Source organism: Chlamydotis macqueenii, chromosome 1, assembly GCF_036417535.1.
Source record: "Chlamydotis macqueenii isolate bChlMac1 chromosome 1, bChlMac1.mat, whole genome shotgun sequence".
In the NCBI taxonomy this organism is placed as follows: domain Eukaryota; kingdom Metazoa; phylum Chordata; class Aves; order Otidiformes; family Otididae; genus Chlamydotis; species Chlamydotis macqueenii.
Window position 1 is genome coordinate 146,321,918 of NC_141556.1, and position 26,203 is coordinate 146,348,120.

The 26,203-nt window shown below is 40.7% G+C and overlaps 1 protein-coding gene across 1 annotated transcript in view; it reads right to left on the bottom strand.

Annotated features, from left to right (window-relative positions):
• Positions 1-26,203, bottom strand: part of AFF3 (ALF transcription elongation factor 3) — a 328,958-nt gene that overhangs the window by 136,591 nt on the left and 166,164 nt on the right. The window contains exon 5 of the mRNA XM_086769428.1: positions 55-141. Within this exon, the coding sequence (XP_086625554.1) occupies positions 55-141 (87 nt within the window). The remainder of the gene's footprint in view (positions 1-54; positions 142-26,203) is intronic.

Below are 26,203 nucleotides of genomic sequence, written 5' to 3' on the forward strand. Positions count from 1 at the left end.
GGACATAATTTGAGGTGCAGGAGGCATGGTTCTACACGATATCGTGTATCTTACCTTGTTAGGGAAGGGAAACTTGCTTTGTTCTGCCTTTCCTGGTGTGTGAATAGCTGACAGCGGTGGAGGCCATGAATGGGTCATCTCCTGAAAAACAATATCATACAGCAAACTGTGTTCAGAAACTCCATGGAACAGGAGACAATGACAGTATATCAGAGTAAGAGTGCTTGGGTAGTGGAATGTTTAAGTTACTGCAGCTTCTAGGAAATGCCCAGTTTACATATAATCTAGACAATACATGAGCTACATTGATTTTTATCACAGACTCTTGAGAGCAGTTCTTAAGCACCATTTCATTTTCCTGAATAGTTAATGCATCTTAAGTGCAAGAAGTTTGATTTTTCTGACAATCTGCAACCACATTTTAGTCATGCAATGTATTCTGACTGGTGAGACTAGCAGAAGAACCTTTTTTTTTTTTGTAGTATGGGAGCAGAAGTTTCAGTTCCATTCAGTTTCCAATAACCAAGTAAAGAGGGCACTTGGACTAATGACGAAATAGATTTCATAAACAAGGTCAGAAGGATAAATGCTTAACACTTGCTCAGCAGTTAATTCTTAAAATTGCCTTTACCGTTGTAAAGGAGTTGAATAAGTTCCTAACTGCCATGTGTTTGTGCCTTGCAGGACGCAGACATCTGGCAAGCTCTAAACAAGATGTGCTGTACTCCACCTTTGTCTCTTCCCTGTGTTGTTTTGAAGGACATTTTTTAATGGCTAAGAGACAAACGTAGCTTGACCTGGCTTGTCTGCAGTCATCCTTGACACAGCTTCGGGTAGCAGGTAGACACACTTCCAATACTGTTATCATTCCAGCCTGAACGAGCTGGTATCAAAAGCAAGGTTGCTTTTGGAGAGGTGTAAATGAAACACTTCAGACAAGAAGTTTATCAAGAGAGAGACTTCACATTCCTCTCTAGTGCAGACTGTTAAAGGATGGACATGTTTTTTGACATGTTCAGCACCAATAGCCATAATATTTGGTACACAGTAACCTAACAGAATTAATATGAGAAGTAGCATGGAGCGTGACAGCCCTGAAGAGCTGACCCATAAGTTTCAAGAGTTGAAGAGCAAATAACATCCTGGCTAAGCAGGGGGCTCGCTAACACTATCAAGAGTTTGCCTGGCAGATGTTTTGCTGGGTTTTGATACCATTAGCTGACTGTGGAATTGTTTCTCAGTAATATTCCAAGGAGTCATGCTGAGATCCATGATCAGACCCAAAATAATACTGGAGTTATATTTCCATGACTCATTCCTTTTTAAAGAGAAAAGAAAATGTTCTTGTTTGAAAAAATGCGCGGGTGAGTCTCTCGCCCATCCTTCATTAGTGCTGATGGAAGTGCTTCCTGACCCAGCACAGACTGAGCTGGGGCATATTTTACATAGAGGAAAGTCTCCGGCTGTTCTGCCAATGAAAGGATCAGCCCTTTCAACATAGTTTATTAGTCATAAATGTCACCTTTAAAGTATTTCTGATAAACAGTTTATTTCCTAATAAAAACTACATTCTTTTATTTTCTTTGAGGCGAAAAAGTTACATGATTTATTATACTTCTGTAATCTATGTGCATGCCTCTAATCAGAGCATCATCTGGTTTGCAGTTTCACAGTATCAGAATTGCTTTGCTTTTCAGTTCTTTGAGGCAGATTGTTCATCTTATGACCTTCTTATCTGTTAAGTGGCAGCAATGGCAGTATATAGTAATTTTAATATACAGTAAGTTCTTTAAACTCAGACAACAAAAAACACAGGCAACCCGATTGCCTTTTTCTACAAGCACCTGGCATATGTCCTCTTGTTTTCAAAAGATTAAGGAATTACATACTGAGAAATATTCCAACAGTAAGAGTTTATGACAATAAATTGACAAAAAAGGAGATTTGCAATGTGGATATTTAATCCTAAGGCTGCCATATAAAAAAGTATCTATCTCTTTGTCATCTGCTTTTCTCTGCTTTTCCTTACATAACCATTTGCTTACTTTCTAGAAAATGAATGTTGCGCATATAGACTAAAGGTGTTTCCACTGGTAAAACCCTATTCCCAAAAAAAGTGTTTTTCCCTTCAAGTTGAGGTGCTGAGCTCAAAAGTATGCATAGGAATGAACTATGTGTCCCTTTCTTCCTGAAGGGCAATGCTTTATGTTATCTTTACCAATTGAAGAATCGAGGCAGCCAGACTGGGAACGTCTGGTGGCTTTGACCTAAAGTTATCCTACTTGTGAAATACGCTCTTCAGTACTTATGATTTCCATTTGCCCAAGAAGCAGTTCCTCCAGGTTATACCGTGGCTGACCCCCCCTGTCACCTTCAGGGAAACATCTTCTGAGAAGTCTGCTATCCGCCATGCAGAAACCAATCTGTTACAGCAGCAGAGCTCTTCCCTCCCACCTTGCCTGCCCGAGCCTGACAATGATGCCTTCATCCAGGGAAAGGACCAGAGAGCTGATTAAAAATAAGGGTGACCTTTTTTTTTGACATGTCAAAATCTTTCATTTCTTCTTTTCCCCAAGATTATTTCTCATCCACACTTCAATGAAAAATGGCCTTAATGGTCTTTTTTTTTTCAGCTAGCTTCTCTTTCCCTTTTTACCTTAAGTTGTGGTATATAATAAAGCTTTCTACATAATTTAAATTTGATGTAACCCTTTCTGACAAAAGATTTAGTAAGACCACTGATATTTGCCAGCATTAATAACTGCCATTATCATTAATAACTGAATGTGAATGTACTAGAATAATATTTTGAGTTGTGATCATATGGTGTATTTATTACCGCCTTTTGGAATTCAGACAACTATAAAATGAAATCAAATTAGAAAAAGAAAATCAGAACACTAACATGAAAAATACCCCAAACGATAGGTTGTCACCACTGAGAAGTGGTAAGTTTTAAACATAGTGAAATATTTTTTTGAAACAAGAAACATTAAACTGTGTGCAGTCTCCTTCTGGTTGCCAAGAACAGAATGTCAAAAATCAAGAGAAAGGATTTAGATGTCCAGTAAGTGTCAACACTTTGCAAGGTTAAGCAGAAACAAATCCAGAATATGCTCCTGTGTGCCAAATCTTATGATTTTAGACTCTGAAGATATCTGACACAGATTAAAAGCACTAGTGGTGACATACGATTATATCAAGATTTTTTTTTTTTGTTAAACTTTTATTGTTAAAATAAACTTTGAGGAAAAGCTTCTTTTTTCTGCTCAGTTAATTTGCTTCTCTTTGGAGACTGGGCTTGGCAGTACTGGCATAAAGCACCCACTGGACGGAAACCAATGTTTCAAATGGACTGACGAAAATGTAAATGTACTTAAGATCCTCAACACCTTCAAATTGGTCTTAGAACATCGATTGACACAAAAGATTTCTGAAATTAGAAGGAGAAAAAAGCAAGAGTTTTTCAGCATAAATCAAACAAAAAAATAAGTTCGAGACACCAGGCAGCAGAAAATGTTCCAGCCACCACAAGATAATGGCCTAATTTAAAACCAATTTACATCTTTCTCCAAACTTGATTAAGTTAACCTTAAAGTCCTGAGCAATGTTAACTAAAGGAAGCACTGAGAAGCCATTTAGGGTCCAGAAGTGGAGAAAACAAAGACTTCTGGATCAGAGAAGGAAGCCCTGACTAGACTGCTTAAAAATACATGTGGATAAGCCCGTGTGCCCAACTGCAGGACAACTTGTCTGAGATGACAAATGACCGCCCTCCGCCTCCTGTGGCCAGATGCACAAGACCAAGGGGTGGCTCTGAGACCCTCTCTTTTTTTTAATGTGTGTTTCTCCTCATGAGGGTTGCAGTGCTGTTGTTTCACACTAACAACTTTTGCGGTGGTGGTGATGATACGTCTCATTCACTAGCATATTGTAACTCTACAAATCTACTCGTGTCCACCTGTAGTAAATCAGTTTTCAACAGTTATACATAAAAGTCCAGTTTTACAAGCTATAAAGGTTCAAGCCTAGTTAATCTTAGTCAATGTGCCAACTTGGCCTTTCTTCTTACTGAAGGGAAAACCTTCAAATAAAGAAACCTATAGTATTGCATATGCTTGCTCCCAATTCAGTCTCCGCAGCAACAATTAAGCAACGAGACATTTCTTGTGGATTAATCATTACTTGGCAGTGTTTTGTTTGGGGCTTTTAACCCTAGCTTGTAGGTAATTTTTCAGGAAAAGTACCATGCAGAGGTAAATAATAGTATTCACTCTAGACTTAAGGCAATCCTATTTATCTAGTGCCATCAGTCTTGCTGTGTGACATGATACCAGGAATGGCTGAACTGATTCAGAAAAATTGCAATTAATAAAAAGTAGGCAGAGGAATATAATCTAGATTTAAAGTCTAGCCACATGTATTATCTTGGCAGCTGTTAATTCGCTGCCAAAACCAGAACATCATCGGGCCATTAAGAAAACTGACTGTTTAATCCTTCTCTTTGCTTGTGCTCACCTAGCCAATTTTTGATTCATAATATTTTGTCTCTCCACAGCTGATGACTTAAGAAATGTTTGTAGTGTCCCATAAAGGACCCCATCAAACACCTTTTGAAAATTACTTTAGCTGGCTCAACTTCATCCACTGCTCTACTGACATGTCACAGGAATTATAGCAGATTGCTGAGACACAATTTCCCTTTGCTAATACTCTGCCAGTTAGCTCATGGGGACCGCAGAGGCTCTCTCCCTGTAGCTACCTACTCTGAAATGCAGATTTTAAGGAAGCATTAGGTACATTTATTCAGCTGGAAGTCAAGGCAACACAAAGCTAATGCAGAGCTTTCCAAGACCCGTTAGTAAAGGATCACAGGACACAGTTTGAGAACCTCTAATCCAGTTACTCTCCTGTTTTCATAAAATAGAATTTTCTTTTTTTTTTTTTTTTTTTTTTAACCACAGGAGACTCTCTCTTTAACTGCTGTCAGTTGGCAAAGATCCCTTTCAGTTCAGTGAAGCTACACTGCCACTAGCTGACAACATGGCTATGACTTTGGTGACAAACATCCCAAGCAAAGAGTCTGACACTGAAACTTTGGGAAACTATGTCAAAGCTGACAGCATTTCACTATGATAAGACTCCCATGATGCGAAAAGAAAATTTTCTTTTTAAAAAAGTGATTCCTTTAATACCTGTTATTTCTGCAACTTTTCTAACCCAAACCTCAAACATACACTTGTAAAACAGAAAGATAAAACTATTTCCTCTTGTTTCCTTACGGTGTCACTTACCCAAACTACATCTACTTAACTATTTTTCTTCTTATTCATAAGCTTTCTAGTTTCCTTTGAGCACTTGATAATTTTCCTCTTTCCATTTGAGTATCTTTTATTTTGTCATTATCTTTTGATGACATGTTATTCACCACCATCCAACAAAATATCTTGCCATTTTCCAGCTTCTGTTGTTTCCTGTTTTACCTCCTTTACATCCACTTACTTGGGCAAGTTTTAATTTATAGTTAATATTTATGTCTCACATGATGCAAAATGCTTTTAAACTTGAGATAAGTGACAAATGTGGTTTCACCCACCCACTAACTGAAGGATGAAATAAGGGAACTACTACGAGCTCCCTGTCATGGAGCTGAAATAGCTGTAAGGACACCATTTGCGCTGAGCTGGGTGCCAATGCAGCACCGAACCTCAGTCAGCAGTTCTTCTGTCTCCCCTACTCCTGCTAAAACGATTTCAAGGAGTCACTTTTTTTCATAGCAATCTGCTGCAAAACACATTCTACCGCATTTCCCCTTTGGCTCCAATGCCAAGACCCTTCAAATGCCCTGTTGCTTTCTGTAATACGAATTCCTTTCAAGACACTTCATCAGTATAACATTCAAAGACAGATGACAATCCAGGGGAGAGTGCTTGTCTAAGCTTCATTCTAAGCAAAGAAATAAAGGTAATTGTGCAGATTGTGACTATGTCATTTGTGCTGTGCTTGGTTCTTCAGACCTGCACAGAAGGTGCAGTTGAAATTGCTTGATAGAAACAGGACTCCGTGTCTGTGCGTGTGCCTGTGGGCTGGGGAGAAGGAAAAAAAAAAAAAAAAAAAAAGAAATTAGGCCCTTGGAAAGGGAGAAGGTCAGAGATTTTGCAGACTGCAGCATTAAAGAATGTGTTCAGCATTAAATCTCCAGATGCTTGGTATCTACACAACCAAACCATTCCAAATCATGAACATTTGCAACGTGATCTGTGGATCAATTCACTTTACAGTGAACTTACTGCCAGTGCAATAAGTTTCTGTTTGGAATACATTATCTCTGCTTTAGTGGAACCATCCTGCAAATAACCTGCAACATTTAGTCAAGGTTCAGCAATCTAGGACAGATAAATGTAAAAGAAGGCTACAGATGCTTACTTATCAAACTGACTTATTTAGGTCCGTCGTTGTATGACTACAATTCTTTAACAAAGAGTATTGCAAATTTTTATTAATTTTTGGGGGATCAAATAAGCCTATAAGCCCATAAGAAGCTATGGATACCAAAGAGAAACGTGGTTTGATTCTAAGAGCAAGTGTTAACTAGGGTATAACTCATGCCATGCTCTCTCATCTCAAGAGTTTAAGAAAGAAAGATTTATTTCTAATTATCAGGAAAGGAAGAATGTGTACCTTTACCAGTAAACCAGAACAAAATTTAGAGAGTTTCCTTAAACACTTTTCAATAGTCTTCACTAAAATGAAAGAAAATGGACAAAAATTCTCCTTTAGTTGCAGTAATGAATATTTATCTGTTCTTAGTGAAGAAGCTGCGTTTTTAGACGAATGCATTGGGCCATGCGATATGACAAACTGCCTGAAAACCAGCCTTGCCTGGGCAAGCTGAGATGATGTGGTTAATCAAAGTACAATCTTTATTAGTGCATTAACCTCCTGCACCCAAGGACTGTGGATTCTAATTCCTGAATTGCCATGCAAGACTGATGCAGCTAGTTTTCTGGTCTCAATTGGCAGCAAGCTAACAGAAGTGGCTAATGAAGATGAATAGCTGCCTCTTGGGAGTGGGGGGAGGAGAAAGAGGAAAGGAAAAGACCCAGGATACTTCAAGGTCCACATCTCTGCATGATTTCAGATAATAATGAAAAAGTATACATAGTCGACATTTTCAGAGATCATAACAAGCATGTTAATTCTGCAGTCTGCTAACAAAGCAATGGTAGTGGCCTCAGGATTGCTCTGGAAACATTTCAAGAAGTTAAAACAAAGGCTATTGAAAATAAAGACCAGAACATTGGCCAGGGTCTTACCCTGTTTTCAATGGACGATTATATTAACATGGACAAAGGAGAAGACAAAAAAAAAAAAAAAAGCCCGAAGCTAAAAATCAGACACCTTTACTAAAGAAAACATCTGCGGTTTGGAGAAGACAAAAATACCACCACGGTAAATATTTAGCAATACTGGAATATCTTTGCCACAAATGCGTTTAATGTTCTAATATAAACATCCCTTTATTACAGATGAAAATATCCTGCTAAATGTAAGGGGGTCATTAAAGCAAGATTTGTGGGGAAAAAAAAATCTAGGTTTTTTTAAACTAGACAGATTTTTCAAGTTTCTTATTCTGTGGGAGACTGGAAGCTTTCTGATAGGTACATTAGTGGTCCTGGTTCACTCCCTGGACAGAAGGTGAAATAGCAGGTCATCCGTTTAGCCTAATTTGCTCTGTTCCAGTCTTTCATACTCCTGAAGCCAGCTTAAGAAGACTAGGGGTACCGTAAGGACTTACATGGCTCCTGAGAACCTGAGGTCTCATATAAAGAACTCTTTTGTGCATCTACAGTGGAGATTCACCGGTGGGTGCAAATTGATAATTTTAGCTCAACTTGTTCAGCCAGCTGATTGAGTATTTTAAGCTTCATGAACTTAGGCATAACACAGTAGGGCCTGTGTGCTCTGTGCAGAAGTTACAGGCAGACATTAGATGAAGTAAATACGCTCTTGGTTAAGGTTTAAGGTGCTACTAGAACACCTTCTGGCTAATGTACCTGCGAAGGCTGCCAACCATAACAAGAAGAAAGCAAGCTTCTGTTCTGTGCTACTACAACAAACTTCTTGGTCAGTGTGAAAAGATGACAGAGAGGGTAAGAAAAGACCGTAGAAAGAAAGAAGTCAGAATTAAAGTATTAGAAGTGAAATTGCTGTCAGATGTAGCTCTATAAAACACAGCTCCAAGAGGTTTTTGCACTTGTGGTTTCTTAATGACATTAGACAAAATATGCTCAATTTACAGGTGAAAATTACACCAGGCTGGGACCTCAGACTGTGTTGCTGAGCATCAAGGTAGGAACTCACCTTCCCTTTTCCCTGTTGTACCACAGAGAGGTTCTGCAAAGCAAAGCAGCCTGTAAATCCTTCCCAGACAACCTTGCATGGATGTGGCTGACTGCAATTAGCAAACAATTTTGTTTATGACGCTCTGACAACTTGGGGAATCTATTCATATACAAGTCGTTTACTCTGAATGAGATTAAGAAATCAGTGTTGCACTGTGTGCTTCAGTGTATGTGAATTCAACCATCTGTTCTCAAGGCTGCATCGTGTACCTCCTAGATCTGAATTGACAGAAAGATGTTAAATCTTGATGGTTCATATTCTAGAAGGAGCACAGTGGCACAATGTGTTGGCTGAAGCCAATAGAGACCAGTTCAGCTAATAGTACAGAGGTGTAGAGAGCTAAACAGAGACAAACTCATGTCCACAAATGAATAATACCATATATTCCTTGTAAAGTGTGACACCGGACCTGGAAAGGAGTTAGAGCTCACCAGAGAACAAGCAACTGAAAATAATTTCCCAACACCTCATGCATTTGGCCAAAGAGCTCATTCTATCATTGTGTATTTGAAAAAGGAGAAGTAAACAGCACAGTAAAACTGGTGAGGCCAATGCTGGAATAGTCTGTTTCTTTGTCCACATTTCTTCAGAAATGCTGGAAATTCTGAGAAGGTGAAAAAAGGAACAAGACTAGATCACAGACATTTACAGAGATCAGCCCTATTAGACTAATGCAGAACATTATTCCATATACTTGATATGCATAAGAATCTTCATAGGGGGGAAAAAAAAAAAAACCTCTAACATGACTTCTAGAAAACTTAGTTGTAGCCAATTGTCAAGTGTCCCAAGGTAAAAGGTAGAACCTCTACTGAACATCTTCAACAGGATTCGCAAGAGATGACTGAAAAAAATCAAGGTTGTTCATGCTCAATAGGAGTCCATATACACAAAATTTCCAAATACGTCTCAGTAGAAAATGCTGTCAGTTCACAATAATGGAAAAATATCAAACCACTAACTTCTTGTATCATGAGGCAATGGACAGAAGGACAAAAAGGTGAATTGAAGTTAGGAAAAAAAGAACAACCTCTGATGAGCTGGTGGCTCACTGCTGGGATGTGGTGCTACAGAAATGCCTGTCTTCATCTCTTGAGGTCTTAAGATCAAGAAAAGATGCTTTTCTGAATTATAAGCTTCAGTCAAATGCAAGATAATGGACTCAAAACAGTCCATTACAGTTATTTGGCTTGTTACACAGGTCGGAACTCTAGTCGGACTGGGTGACAAAATATACCATTCAGACTCACATATAAAACGGGAACCCCCACCTAAGTGGGATTCTTTATCTCAATTTTGGAGCTTCTTTTTCAATGCATCAAAATCCTTACTATTATGGCTCTCAATACAGGCTTTATAAATCAAGCAAACATATGAACCATTTGTATTCATGTGTGTATTCACGTGTTGTATTCAATGCCAGGTACTGACCACAAAAGCAGTGATTAAGAGAAAGGGATGTTGGGTTGTGCTTCAGAAAAGATAGAAACAAAAGTTTGCTCTTCCCTTATGTATTAGTAATCTATAATGTGTATTTGTCCCCTGCTGCTTTTGATTGTACAAGATCCAGGTGCATCACAATTAACCTTGAAGAATTAACTAAGGGGTCAACACGATGAGGACATCTGCCTGATGTTCTTGCTATAGCCAGTGGAAAAGATAAAGACATCAGCACGGGACACATCAGCTGACCTGAGATCTGGAGCATCCTCTGCAAGTGACTTTCTATGTCATCTAGAAATTGGAGTCCACATTGCTGTGCTGAGTCCTGACGTGACTCAGACTGGGGGAGGGATGGGGGTGAGTCTGGCCTTGTGCTCCTTGGAGCAAAGCTTTATTTCTTACATGTTTGTATGGCACTTAGCACAGAGATTTTGTTCAGTGTTGCGCCTCTCTACTTGCTACAATAACACATAAAAGTTAATGGAAAATTCAGAGATTACTTCCTGGCAGTGCTATCATTTCAGCTAGACTGCCCTGACACTTTTTCTTAGACCATCTCTTAGGGTATGCCTCTATCTTCGAACCTGAGAGCGTTACCACATCTCTTTACCTTAGCCATCTGCGTATCAGGATGAGAGTCAAGCATGCATAAGGCTCCTCTTCCCTTCCCTTCCCTTCTTGGAAACATAAATACTCCACATGACCTTTTAATAACTTCACATTAAGAAGACATCGCTGTTCCAGAAACGTCATCTGTGATCATTTAAAATGTTTTCTTTAAATATACAGACAACTCAGTATTGGGTTTTCCAGTTTTAATGTTGTGGGTAGCTAAAAGGTTTAGCTAAAGCCCTTTAGCTAAAAGGTAGCTAAAAGGCTATGACCTTTTTCTATTAAAAAGTCACACCTGGATTCTGTCTCAGCCTGGAAGAGCAGTTGGATGGCAGAGGACATTTGTTGTACTCTGCATCAGGTGACCAGTCTTGATCCCTGAAGTCGGAACCAAGGTGTGCAGAACATTATTCCAGCCAGTCCGTGTAGGCACAGCCACTGATCAGGGTGGCTCTTTGCCTCCTGTTGTCTTCAGTATCGCACCTGCCCTCCTTCCCTTGGTAGGCATAGAGGAAAGACAGTCTTCATAGTACCAACCTCCCAGCCCAGGGGCCTGGGGAATGAACCCTGGCCAGAAGCCGGGATCAGGTGCAAACATCTTCCTTTTTCCTCCAGGGCTCCGTGAGCAAACAACTCACGGGCAATCCCATGAGGATCAGCCACCCATGCTGGAAAATATCCAGCAAGATGGCAGAGTGGGACTTGGTCCTAGAGCCAGAGGCTAGGAACCGTTTCCCGTCTAGGAACAGCACTTGCCACTTCTCCCCGCTACACGGGATGGCCTTTGGGAAGCCAGGAGGCAGGGAGTGCGCCTTTGTTTGCCCCACTTGTCCCAAGGCAATCTGGCGTTTCTTGCTAAAGTTGATTTTAAATTGTGCTTCTCTCTAGCTGCAAATACACCCATGGAGCAGTGAAGGAGACTGTTCTTTAGCTGTGCAATTCGCTCTTATCCAGTGTTTATATTAAGTGGCTTCTTCAAAGCTATCATTATCTCAAGCTCTGTCTGCTTTAAGCCCTGAAATAATAACATTTAGTGCTTATTGTACACACCAGCTTTCATTTGCAAGGTATTCTGCAAATTTGAATTAAGCATCCCAGCACCCTTGTAATCTCCGTAAGTACCGTACTACTATTACAAGGAAAATCACATAAAACTGGAATCAAGGTTGAAGAATCTTGAGTCAGAAAATCCCTTAAGAAAACCCCATTATTTCTCTGTCCCGGCACAAATGGTACTGAAGGTGACAGTGCCATTCTGTGACTCCACTTGGAAAAGAGAGTAGAAAGTATGAAAATATACACTGAAGCCTTAACTCTGCTCCTAAAGCACATGTTCTGGCTTCATCCATTGTACCACTTATTTCATTAAGAAGTAGAGTAACAGTAGTATCTTATTTATTATTGTAGGCATTGTCTGCATAAGCAATTTGCATCTATTTATAAAAAAGCAATGATTTTAAACCACTTTAACATAATGATTGTTAGAGATTGTATGACTGCTTTGGTTTTAACTAACACCAAATACATTTAGATTCATCTAAATTGGTTAAAACCAAATTAAATGAATGGAAAGAATATATCTTTGAAACAGTTCATAAGTAGACTTGGTTATGAAAAAATTAAACTTCAACTGATGAAACACCCGTAAGCACAGAAAACCTACATGGACTCGCATATCACGCTGCCTCACCATTTCTAGGTATTCTCCACCGATTGCGTATGAGACTCTTAGTACAAAGACAGATTGGTTTTACAGCTAGAATGTTATAAAAAATGACGCTAACAAAAGTTCGTACAACTCCCTAAAACATTCCTCGAGATGTTTGCCAGCAAACAGTAGGTGATTATGAAATTATAGGTTACACTGTGACAGATGCATGCAAGAAAGTAAGATGGTTACAAACGCTTGTTTATTCTTGAGCTCTTAACTACATATGATTTACTTATCCACTTTACAGCAAAAGTAACATTCTTTTGGTATCATTTAAAAAATGAGAATGTATATTTTTTTTTTAACTTCATAGAAATCATGTGAAAAAATTAAAGTAATACATAAAGAAAAAGGAAACAGGATTACCACTTCTTAATTATGTTACCTGTTTTTTAGAGAGTAGGGAATCAAGAACAGCAGCCTTCACATTGGAAAATTAAAATATTAAAAGTCACAAAAGGATATTTTGTGGCACTAAATGTTAATTTCTTTTGACTTCTCTTCATGAGAACCATCAAACTGCAATTCACCACAATAAGAAGGTCCATGTAATGTCTACGTATCAATTAATTCCCACTTGAGCTTTAAATGACTCTCCTACCCAGGGAAGGATTTCACCTCTGTTGATTAAAGGTAGTCCTTTACGTCAGTTATTTTTTTACTTTGAAAAAAAGTTTCTTAGTAAAATAATGCAGTGGATATAACTTTCAAAGCTTTAGTATATGTAGACTCCCATCAGAAGAAAGATCATAGCACAGAATCATAGAATAGTTTGGATTGGAAGGGACTTTCAAAGGTCATCTAGTCCAACTCCCCTGCAAGGAGCAGGGACATCTCCAATTACATCAGGTTGCTCAGAGCTCCGTCCAACCTGGTCTTGAATGTCTCCAGGGACGGGGCAACCACCACCTCGCCGGGCAACCTGTTCCAGTGTTTCACCACCCTCAGTGTAAAAAACTTCTTCCTTACATCTAGTCTGAATCTACCCTCTTTAGTTTAAAACCATTACCCCTTATCCTATTGCTGTAGGCTCTACTAAAAAGTTTGTCCCTATCTTCCTTATCAGCTCCCTCTAGGTACTGGAAGACCACAATAAGGTCTCCTCGGAGCCTTCTCTTCTCCAGGCTGAACAGCCCCAACTCTCTCAGCTTGTCCTCATAGGAGAGGTGCTCCAGCTCTCCGACCATTTTTGTGGCCTCTTCTGGACTTGCTTCAACACATTTTTTTCCCCTACCAGCAATAAAAGCATAAATAAGGAATACCCTCAAAATGAAACAGAGACAGTTGGAGATTACCTCAATGGTAAAAACGTACTGTAATCATGAACATTTCATACTTTTTCTGTGAGAAAAATGGGATTCCAAAATTACACCAGGATGCTTAAACTAATCTGAGTGTGCAAGGCAATGGCATTCAAATGGTGTATGTTGAGAGGAGAAATTATTATCTAGAGGTGACTCAACTAATGCAACTCTGTGCTCAGACTACTAGACAGAAAAAAACATCACTGACACAATCTCATCCGGCCCCAGAGATGAACTATGTCAACCAAAGGGAACTCTGGTTACAGCAAGGCAAAGCAGAGTGGCCTGCCAGGGGTTTTGTCGATTATTCATCAAATAGAAACACTCATAATACCTGTGTGCAAGACAGATTGAAGTTTTAAGACAGAGCATGTTATAAAGTGAGATGAGAAAAGATAAAAACTGTGCTTTCAAAATTAATCCTTTAATGCCAACTAGCAGTAAACCTTTTAGTACAGTCTGTTTGGTTTTATTGATAGGTTCAACGTGTTGAATCCCTATCCATATTTTAGCCCCAGTGCCTAGATTCACATTGCCATTGGCTTCTGATGCTTAATCTCATTAGTACAGCTATTTGTATTGATATACCAAATAAGGCTGCTAATACCACCTTAGCTAAGTGTTATTTATTGTATCTGTATATAAAACAATATTAACACAGTCAAGCATCAGAGTCGGCACTTGAGGGCACCATTAAATTCACCCAGTGTTCAGCGAGAGATTTAATGATGGATTTAATAGTATTAAATAGGAAAAAATGCCCTTGGCCTTTACATTCCCATTTAAAAACATATAAAAGAGTAGTAATTCAGGCAGTTATACTTCTTTCGAAGATTTTCCTTTAAATCACGCTCAGCAATATGAAATCAGCTGTACTTTGACTGCTATTGTATCTTGACCAAAACCAGCTGCCCCTGGTCTATCAGAATTACCAAACTGTTGGCAAATTCAGCTCAAGTTCCTGTTTCAAATATGGGTGAGTTTACTGCTAAAACAACACAAAGATTGGTGGAAAATTAGCATTAAGGCATTGCCTGTGAGCTACATTACAGAGACTTCTGTTAGCATCAAATGTGAGCAGAGCCATGAAATAACTGGACGTTAGATTTTTATGTCATTTTTTTTTCATGGAATATAAATAGATTTTTTTTTTTTTTTGTGCAGTAGTGTGCCTGCTGAATTTTCCCATCTGTTACTGAATGGACCTACTGATGTTATTTCAAACAAAAAAGGCATGTGAATGGGCTTCTTCTGTCTCTGAAGCAATTGTACTCTTTAGGTCCAAGGAACTAGGGCTCTGTCTGACACAGAACTTTCTTCATAAGCTGCCCAGTCTAGTCTGTCTCCTTAGATTCAGTTTGATATCATCAAGGGGGAGGAAGAAGAATGTTGGAATCACAGAATCACAGAATGGTTTGGGTTGGAAGGGACCTTTAAAGGTCATCTAGTCCAAACCCTCTGCAAGGAGCGGGGACATCTCCAGTCAGATCAGGTTGCTCAGAGCCCCGTCCAACCTGGCCTTGAATGTTTCCAGGGATGGGGCATCCACCACCTCTCTGGGCAACCTGTTCCAGGATTCTACCACCCTCATTGTGAAAATTTTTTTCATAATGTCTAATTTGAATCTGCCTCCCACTATTTTAAAACCATTACCCCTTGTCCTATTGCAACAGGTCCTACCGAAGAGTTTCTCCCTGTCTTTCCTGTAGGCCCCCCTTTGGAAGACAAAGATGCTCTCTATGTCACCCTTTCCAGTGATGAGAGGGTCACCTAAGCACCTGTGAGTTCTTAAGCTTGGGAACTGTGGGCCATATGTGCATGTTCTCAGTGACTTCCATATGTAGGACTGAATTTATATCATAATGAACAAGCAACTGCTCAGTTGTAGGGGTTTCTTTAACATTTTCAGTGTCTATCATGAAAAAGATTATACAGACACTTATACTAGCAATGGAAATACTGACAATTAAAAGATAACAGTAAACCCATCATATTTGATTTTGAAACCAAATTAAAAAAGGCTTTTTCAGCAATTTTGACATTAAAGATAATATGGATCAAATCAAAATTATACTACCACACATGGGTAATAACACTTAAAACTAGATCCTTAGCAGCAAATCATGCAAAAAAAAACCAACAACAAAAAAAGCCCAAGTGACTGCTTATCAGGGAACATTCACATTTTCCTCTGAAATTTCCCTGCCTATGAATAGTTCTACTGACACAGCTAGTGGGGCATTTTGAACAAACTCGCTATATAACATCCCGCAAGATGATGCACCTAGTTTAAAGCATGAGTTATGCAACAGAGACAAAGAAAGGGACAGGCCATTCTCATTTCCTCATACATCCAGACGCGCTGGATTAATTTTAGAGTGTTATATAAATGTGGATGCGTTTGATTCCACAGTGCTTTCCAAAACAAGGGTAAAATATCGCTGACATTCAGCCACATCACTGGTGGAATAAAGCCAAACGGGGTGCAGAGTTCACTGCACAACAGTAAGGGGAAGGGGAGTAGGTTAAAGGAAATATTATCCAAGGATGAGAAGAAATCCCATTTCTTATCAGACAAGCCCCCAGGTCTCTGACGTCATTTCAGAACATGGATCTTTGGCTACTGCAGATACAGCTAACATCCTCATGTGATGAAACATAGGCTTCTCAGTTTATCCATTTCAGAAAAATGAGATTCCTGTTTGTGCCATTACAGACAGGACTCCTGCCTCCAACTTCACATTCTCATTATTTTGGTGCATGAGATCTTGGGTGGGTCCATACCTAAGACTTAGTTTATACATTTGTTAAGTGTGGTGCATATGTAACATGCATATTTTGCACAGTTACTTTGGATAATGAGGAAGTAATTTTTAATTTTTTTTTAAAAAGCATCTTAAGTGGTAAAGTTTGATGAGAAAGTACCAATACAGGTACTACAGAGCTGTCTTCTCTTGCAATCAACAATGAAATTTTTTTTTTCTATAATCTCTAACAGAAGGCAATACAGCACTAGGCATTCCTGAAACGGCTTTGTATCACTTTGCCATCTTTGGATGAGGTACTTGTGGTGAGTCTTTCGGAAGCTCTAAGCTTTACTTCTGTCTATGGGTGCTCAGAGACAGCTCCTGTTGAAGTCAATGAAAGCTGAATGCCCATAAACAGAATAAAAAAAAATTAGTAGTGGCAGTAAGGACTTAAAAAATGCTTGAGTAGGCAAAATCCCTTCCTCAAGTTGGGTTCTAAAATGTTATATTTTAAGAGACTGAAAAGATTCATCTAGAATTTATTCTGTTGGTTAAATAATACTTGCACAGGCTTTTGCATGCCGATTATGTATCAATTATTGTATAATTGCATCATTACTTTAATTAGATTAAACTACATCATTGGGATGCCTAATTACAGAACGAAGGGAGAAAAAAGGTAACCTACCCGACATTAACTGTGGTTCTTGAAGAGGGGCTGTCCACACAGATTTTGCTTCAGGGGCAAGTTTCTGATGCCCCAGGTGCACCACCCCCATCAGGACCCTTTCAGGAGCACCAGCAGTAAGGTTGTGGGAGGCCACTTACCACTTGGTACCTCCATCAGGGAGGTATGCCAGAGCACTGGGCTCCAAGTCAGCAGGGAGGGGAGGTGGGTCGTGGAGTCAATTTCGAAAACTCTTTGTGAAAAACCACAGTTAGTGCCGAGAAAGCTGCTCCTCTCCTCCAAGCACCAGTCCACAGAGACCCCATTCTGGGTAACTGCATTTTAAATCCAGATGTGGGAGGAGAAATCTTACCCAAAGAACAACAGGGGACAACTTTATCAGCACTGACCTCTGATTTACCAATTGGAATTGAGGATGTGGAGAAGTAAATGAGCAAACAAAGCATTAGGAAGCAGGCTTCAGCATCCTCGGAAATGGAGGAGAACAGCCTCTATCTGGAGGATACTTTTTAGTAACCCATGGGAAATAGGAATACAGTACAAAATTTACCTGTAGAAGTCTGTGTAGGTGGCTTCTAACCATTTCAGAACAAACACTTGAGCAATTTTGGGGAATCACTTGAATGCGCTAATCCTATACACATTAAATGACATCTCATCATCTTACTTTGTTGTGAGTGAACGGAGATTTTGGGGAAAAACACAATGAGAAGGAGATGGAGAGAGGAGATGGAGTTGGAGATGAATGTGAGATCTGCAGAAGTCTCTAAAACTATCTGCAGGTTGTGACATAGAAACACAGTGTTGAACTCCCATTGTGTCTCGTCTTTATTGAAAGCTCTCAGAAGAATGAATGCTATAGGGTGATGAAATGATTGTAATTTTTTTCTCCAGACATACAGGTTTTAAAGATTCACTTCTATACCTTCAGAAGACATAGTAAGAGCCTGCGAAGAACTTCATCCTGAAGCCGTAATGGCCTGGTAAAGTGGGGAGATCCCTGGGGGGAGAAACGTCTCATAAGAAGTGAAGCTACAGCCAAGTAACTTTTGGCAAAGAGATCTCCCAGAATCTTTTGACTTTAGGAAACAATTTCAGATGAGGCTGAACTTTGTCCTTCAAAGGATGAGGTGGGGGTTGGGCAAGCCAACAGGTCCTGGATCTCTCCACCATTCTCTAGGAAAGGCTCCTTTCAGGCTGTTGCAAGCCATATTGAAATGCCAAGACGAAGGGTCTCTCCCAGCTAGGAACACAAGGTTTCTGCAAATAGTCTCACTTTGGCATGTGAAACTACATGATAATTGTGAACAGGAGGCGTAAATACCTTGTTATGGTCTAGACCCCTGGGGTCTGGATCTGCTCAGCAAAGCACCCCACACAGACACTGAAAGAGCAGTTCCTGCCCCAAAGAGCTGGTAGTCCAATTACATGAGATGAAACTCAAGAATGGATGCAGAGGAAGCAATTCAAGGAAACAATGGCTTAATTTTGGCTAACAAAATAATCTTAATCTCACTAAGTAACATAACATATTCATAACATATTCATAACAGTATTCTGGCAGCCCAGCTGCTACTAGGCATGTTTGCTATTTTCATTTTTTTTCCTACAAGGTATCACAGCACATTTAACAAGTGGGTTGATGAAAGACATCATCCACCTCTATATCCTAACCAAGAGATTATAAGTAAATCGAGGACAAGACCAGCAAGGGCCAAGAAATGGCATGTTTGTCAATACAGAAAAATGGATGCCAGCAAAAACTGGTTGAAGGTGCAGATTAGTTCAGTGTTCCTTTTTTTTTTTTTTTTTTTTTCCCCCTGGCAGCTTGGACTGAAATGAAAGTGGTAAAACCAAAAACATCATGACAGGAGCTGGTGAGACCCTGCTGTTGGGCTCCAGTAACAAAGCTGGTAGATATATTCTGACTGAGCTGATCAGAGTGACCCGCTGGGAAGAAAACCAGTCCATGCACTTCTTACATTCAGCTTTGTAGAGGGTTCTGCACTTGGTGCTAAGATACTTTGAAGAGTGTTGGCAAAAAAATCTTGGACTATCAGGTGTTGGCTGGACTCAGGTGTCGGCTGGCCTCAGGTGTCAAATTTGGCTCTGGTTCTGGGAGAGTAAGATTCACCGAAAGCCAACAGACAGGGCTGGCAGATTCATCACAAAAAACAGAAACAAAATTATCTTGATCCTGCCTACATGAATTTTCTAAGAATTATGGGCATCCAGAGAGTCAGTGGGGAACCAGAGAATTTATTGGAGTAAAACATCCAGGGTTTTTTTTAAATGAAATGCATAGCAAATAGAAGTTGGTAACATGGCTCTTCCTGGTCATGGAGATTTTTTCATTCACAAATCCCTGTAGAGCCCTGAAAAGCTGAGTTGATGGGGTAGGGCATTTTACAGATCGTGTCAGTGTGTGGCAGTCAGAAATACACGTCTTGAAGGACATGTGTCTCCCTGACAATATGGAAAAAAACCTTTGTTCCCCAGGTCCCAGGTAAAGTGTTTCATGGCTGTAATGGCACAGGGCTAAGGTTGCCTGTCAGCACCTGAACAGTCTTGGAGTGGGGATTGTGTGGCCTTGCAGTTTTGGGAGTTTCAGTGGGAGGCTGTCACTGAGCTGACCACCTGGAGATGAGCATCAGGAGAGACACTGTGGTAGCTGGGAGAAGAGGCCGATGGAGAATCCTGCTGCACATCTGGCCTGCTGACCAGCAAGGACAGCCTTTCCCAGGCAATGAAAGCCAATGACCTGCAGTCCATTTGGAAACCAGGGATTAATTTTTTTTATAAACTAGTGAAATAATGAACAATGTAGGTATGGGACATGATGTGGCATGTGAGTTCAAGGCTCATCTTCTGTTTTGTTCTGGAGTATCTTCCATTTTTTTCTGGTGAGAAGTACCAGCTTTTTCGGTGTTCACAGGTGTGCTCTTGCTGTCCCATGGTACTGTCTCAGTTAGCGCTTTAATCTGAATGTGGATTTGGAGAGAATTCTCTGTCTTTTGCACAGAGAACACAACCGGTGACTAACTGAACCAACTCAGCTACCTATGGCAGAAATTTCCCATGAATGAAACAATCGCCCAGTTAAGCTGATTCTGACCATCAGCTCAGACGATAACTGAGTTCATTTGCTATGAGGGGTGGCAATCACCTTTGCAGGGGTTTCTATACAGACCAAAGGAGCTAACAAGATCAACTGGCAAAACTGCTCAAACAAAATACGACTTCATAGATAAATAGATAATAAAAGAGAGGCTGATTCTGCAAACTCCTTTCTTCTCTGAAATGGAGGGAAGGTTCCTCTGGACATTGTCAACACTTCTTGCACTTCAGTGAGTTACATCCATTTTAACAGCGTCTCTTTACAGAGATTAGAGATGGGAGGGGGAAGGAACTAGACCAAGCTAGTCAGGTTGGACATTCATTGTTACGAGGGTCAGCCAGAGACTATCTTCTCTTGAGCATCCTGAGGAAGAAAAAGACATTTCCAACAGAAGCAATCAAAGGAAAAGGATTTGGAGATAGTCTGTCCAGACTTCTCAGATGTACAAAAACTGTTTCTGCATCATAGCCCAGTGTGTGGAGCAGAGGAATTGTTAGAGGGAAAACAACACTAATGTTTTCACTAATTATTGCCTCATTAATGTTGGAGGGACCGAGCTAAAGCTGTTGCACAATTCAGGGGCCCAAATATTAAAGGCAAATAGCATGGTCAGTAGCAATGGTAAAGCAGCGTGAGGCCACTCTATCCCACCCCTTGCAAATTACAGGGAAGCAGGTAGAGTGCAAATGGAGCCACACAGTTGTTCAGGAATAGCCCGTGTGTTCCAGGGCTGAAATCCGTGTAAGCAGTTGTTCAAGAGGGAACAAGTAACTATCAGTTCTAGAATGTTGTCAAAATTATTTGCAGATGCTTTTCAGGAAAGCACATTGATTGATTGCGAAGTTAAACATTTTGGTCTTTGCAATTTCTTTTCTCTCATTTACAACTTCATCTATTAAAATTTCACAGAGCTAATTAGTCCCATTATAAATTAATTACTCACACATTTTTCCTTAATAAAATAGATTTTAGAGCACAGCAAAGTTTTATATCTATTTTTAACTCTTCTACAGCTTAAAAAATAAGAGAATGAACTTCTTTCATGCTTCTTTCACTCCTCTCTTCCTCTGGAGCACATGCATTTATAAATAACTGCCCTGATAGCACACACCAAATTATAACTTCCAAAGGAGAGGTTAGACAAAATTCCATTGATTTACTGGTTGTTGTTGTGTAGGTGTGTACCGAGGAACAGCATTTTAAAAGCTTTTTAGGATGGCAGCTTTTATCCAAAACAGCTTAATTAAAACTTGATATTATAATAGTACCATTTGCCCCAAAATGAACACTAGCTATACCGACTGCCACTGCATTAAGTCTGGTTAATGAAAGTAATTACAATATGCTAGTAACAAAGGCATGAGGGATGAGGATAATAAAGAGCCATTTGCTGCACACAGAGGTCAGCGGAAGGCCCCAGTTCCCCCCTTGCCTACTGCTGGCAGCCCCTCCACGTGCCCTGGCTCCACGTGAGCCTGCGGAGGCATCGAGGGGGACACACGTGCCAGAGCCACCCCTGCCCCTGGGGAGCACATATGGCCCCGGCAGACAGCTCTCCAACTCAAGGAAGCTCGAGAGGAGTGGTAATGAAGGGAATAAATGCTGCCACTCAGAAAGAAAAAATAATGTTATTTTGTTGTGCAGAAGATACTTGCGAGCGATGCTGCCTGCTATTACCAACTGCGTTTTTCTGAAATAGATTTGCCTTCTCCAGGCGAGGATGAAGGGAGGCGATGAAGTCAGCTCGGTCCTGTAAAGTCTCAAATCTTGCACAGCCTCACCCAAGCTGAGGGAAAACTGCCCCTAGATTTGGAAATGCTAATACAGTAGGAGTTCTCAACAGAACCATGCTGAAGCAAGAACCATGGACTATTTTGAAGAGAGGAAGAAACGAATTTTAAAAGGAATTTTCAGATCTTTCCCTAGGTAGGCTCTAGGTAGCCCCTGCTTTTTGTTGTTGCTGTTTTTCCCCAGCCTAGCTGTCGTGGACCGTGTCTTAAATACACCACCACTCAAATTACTTCTCTGATTTTGAATCCCAAGTGAATGGAAACACACAGCTCCCTGCATGAAAACAAATTGTGATGAAGGGGGAAACTAAAGATTAGTGCTAATGCACATGCTTTAGGTTTCAACCCCAAATTCACTTAATAAAATACCTGTTATATTTCTCCAAAACCTAATGGATTAAACCACCATCAATAGATATCCGAGGAAGCAGGATAAGATCAATAACAGAGCTAATTTTGCAGAATTAAGGAGCAACATGAAGATTTTTAACGAGGAAGCAGACACCTTTGCAATAACTGCACTATGATATGTTGCCTAGCAACAAGATATAAAAATGATGTATAACGCCAGTAACTTCTTTCACATATGAAAACAGCACCCTACCAAGACAGCTTCATAATGTACTCTTACAAACTAAAAATCCATAGAGACCATTAAAGCCTCCATCTTCTGTAATATACTCTGTTAAACAATCATGTGTTTTTGTTAATGCAGTAAAACACTGAATTTATTTAATGATTACCCAATGATACATCAGCAGCAGCAAGCAGGAATGTTTCTATTTTAAGCTTGCAGAATCCATCCCAAGATATCGCACTTTGACGGAGAACAAACGCAGTGAGCCAGACCCGTGCAACGCCTGGGATGGCCGGGAAGGAAGACGTACCATGGATGCTTACAGGGGGGGTGAATTAAAATCACGCTGTGTCTGATAAAACATAGCATTATTGGAATGCACGGGAATGCATTTACTGCTTTTAACCACTTTCTTCTGTGGCTTGTAGCTTAACACAATATTGCTTATGGAGTACCTCCTTTCCAGCCACAGAATGGGAAAGGTGAGGAGGGTGGCAGGGTGTGCTAAAAAGCACGTTGTTACTGAATAACGTCCGCTAAAAGCAGTACTGTAAAGACGGTTCGACAGGACAGGAGGAAGAAGAGGACCGTCAGAGGGTGAGCTGCCGGGTGCTGGTCCAGCCATCTGCAGCCTGGGCGGTGGAGGGAGCAGCTGGCACCAACAGTCCCAGCCCCGAGCAGGAGCAGAGGCAGTGCTCGCCAGCCCAATTACAAAAGATGGTCCGCAGCCAAAACACAAGCACTGCAGCCAGCCAGCCATGCCAAGACACCAGGTCCTCGTCTCTAGGAGGGCTCGTGGGGAGACAGAGTGGGCGAAGAAGAGCACCCCACGCTCTGGGGAGGTTCCAGCATGTTCCCTCTGTGGCATCATGCCCAGCAAACCAGTGGGAAGAACGACCTTAGAAAAACAAGCAAATAAAACCAGGCCAGAATAACTAAAAATTTAGGATGGGTTACATGCGTTACAAGGCTCATTGGCTCATCAAAGGCATGGCTGGGAGTAACCAGGGTCTGGCTTGTGGGGCAGCTTTGTGCAGGTCAGAGTTACACAGAGAAGAAAAAAAGAGACTTTGTTTATCTACTGGGAATGGGTATTTGGCTCAGGTTACCACCTTGCACTGGTCCTGCGTGGTCATAGTGGCAGGTTAGCTGTGAAACAGCCTTGCAGTCCCATAGCAGCATGGCTCCTGTGGGAGAAGTCCCCCTCCCACCCACCAGTCCACCTGTCCCTGAGGTCCCTGGAGGTCCCTTCCCTGTCCCTGGAGAGTCCCCCTGCCCTTCCTTTTTGAGAGTCATGTGCTGAATATTTCCAAACGGTGATACCTGCAGATTATCTGAGGTATGTTGTTATATATGTCTGGAAATGAAGCAGATGAACACGGCACTTAATCCTTTGCTGATGTCATGCTTTGAATTTTAATCTTCGCTCTGCCGCTGACTTGCTTTTTTACCTTGAGAAAAACACAACAGCTCTCTGTACCCCAGCCCACCCATCTGTTCAAACGTATCTGGCGATGTGACCCTCCCTGGCTGACCCACATTTTATGGGATGGCTGAGAGTCTGCATTAACACGTGGTTAGACACTAGGACACTTGCGGATGAAAAAAATAACCATGATGTCGCACAAAATAAGCATAAAGCGTTCTTGCACCGAACTGTTGAAAGTACTAAATATATATAAAGGATCATATATTCCACAAACACAGCAATGCCAACCGGAACCAAAATCCAGATCATTGGGATTTCAGTACCGGGAGTGTGGTGAGTTATAGGATCCCAGGTTTTGTTAGGAGTAGACTACAGAGCAATAGAACCTGGGTCCTGGGTAAGCAGGGAGAGGGTAACACAGTCAAGAGGGCAGCAGAAATGGGCACAATCCTATCCAACTGCTGCAAGCCTTTGAAGATGAAGTGCCAAGAGAAATTAAAAAGTCCCATTCTTCATATCGTACCAGGGACCTGCAAAAGTCCGATGTCAGGAGACAAATATGATCAAAGAGACACTTGTGCAGTTTTTTTTAATCTAAGTGAAGGCCAACTTTTGAACTCTGACAGAGAATTTCACTGTAAAAAGTATTATTCTAGGCAGTTATGTGGATTAAAGGTAACTGGAAAGATGGAGACATTGGCAAGATATAGAAAAATATATAAATATGTAAATGCATAAAGGGAAGTCAAGTGTGACTCCCTTTCCTAATTGCCTAACATGATTCCCACTAGATGCATAAATTACAGCTCCTATTAACAGCACTATGAATAATAATCAGTTTACTTTCTGGCTTGTATCTAAATATACTTTCTATATGATTTCATCTTTTATTCAGCTGTTTAAAAGCAGAACATCTAATTACAGTTCCTATTAGTCTACATTAATTTTTTTTTTGCCACAGAGCATGTGTGATGGCTGATTTTCTAAAAACAGACAGAATTTTTTAGCATATGGAAAAATCATGTTATTATTAATACATTCCCACATGACTCTACATTTCAATTCCCTTAATTATTTAGTCATTGCTGATTATGTCTTTTCACAATTCATTATCCCATTTCCTGCAACGTGGGCATTTTATTCATTAAGTGTCAAAATGAAGGGTCTGACCTCCAGGAAGATAATCAGGAAATAAGTGGCAGATATAAAAGGTCTGGGTTTCCCTTAAGTGCTCACTTATTTCGGTAGCTATGCCATGTTTTTAGTAAGTGGTGACAGAAACGAACTGTTGTTGGTAATTGCAGAAAGGCGCGGGGCTGCCTGTCTGCGTGAGCTGTGTCTTTCCCCACACGTGCCGCTCGCATCAGCTGATGGTTTCTGCTGCGCGGTGGCAAGAATGAGGCAGCGTGACGGCAAAGCAACATCGCTTGTTGTGTGACGGCACAGAGTAACGCTGCCTTTCAAATATTCTGGAGAGGAGAGTGCGGATGGCAGAGAGGCTGGTTGGCACTTCGCTGCTTGGGTTGACCTCAGGAGAGAGGACTTTGCAGGCTCTCGTCAGCCTTCGGTCAGACCACACTGAGTTTTGAGAGGGAACGCTGCCTGCTCCCTCCTGTTGAGGCTGGGCCTCTGGTGAGGCAGAAAAGCCCAAGCCAGCAGCCCAGGAGGCACGATGAAGGGCCACGTTTCCAGCCTAAGGGTTAGACCATGGGGTAAACCAGGGCCAAGGGCTTCAGGCTTTCACCAGATTAAAAACCGATCCACGCTGCACCCAGATGCAGAAACACATGCCTCCAGACTTCTGCACGAGCCTTGGCCACTGATGGACATATCAGTATCTTAAAAACCAAATGCTGAGGGAAACACACCTCCCTGTGCAAGCATCACTCCCTGGCTTCCCACCTCTGCTGCCAAGCCCATCCCTTCAAAGCTCACCTCCCAAAAATGCAGGAGCTCAGCAGAGAAGTGTGTCCCTTCTAGATTTTAGAAGTTGACAACATAACCTGCGAGGAGCAGGGGTGTTCCATCAGTGCACCTCTCTTCACAAATTTTTGTCAAATTCTGTCACAGCAGAAATACTATCATAATATAACCAAGTAACAATTACTCAGCACACACTTGCACACAGTAACAATTAAAATAAGAATTTGAAGATGATTTAATTAGCCTGAATAGCTGCTAATAACACATGGGTTTTTTGCAAAGTTGTGACTGAATGTTTGCGGTATTTATAATATATAATGCATACATATGTGTATCCCCATATGTGCGCTTACATATATATGAAATGTACATATCATGTTTTATTTATGGGGTTTATATCAGCAAAAATTAATTTCAAAAGCTTTAATAGACATTACATTACTAGACAGTAGTTT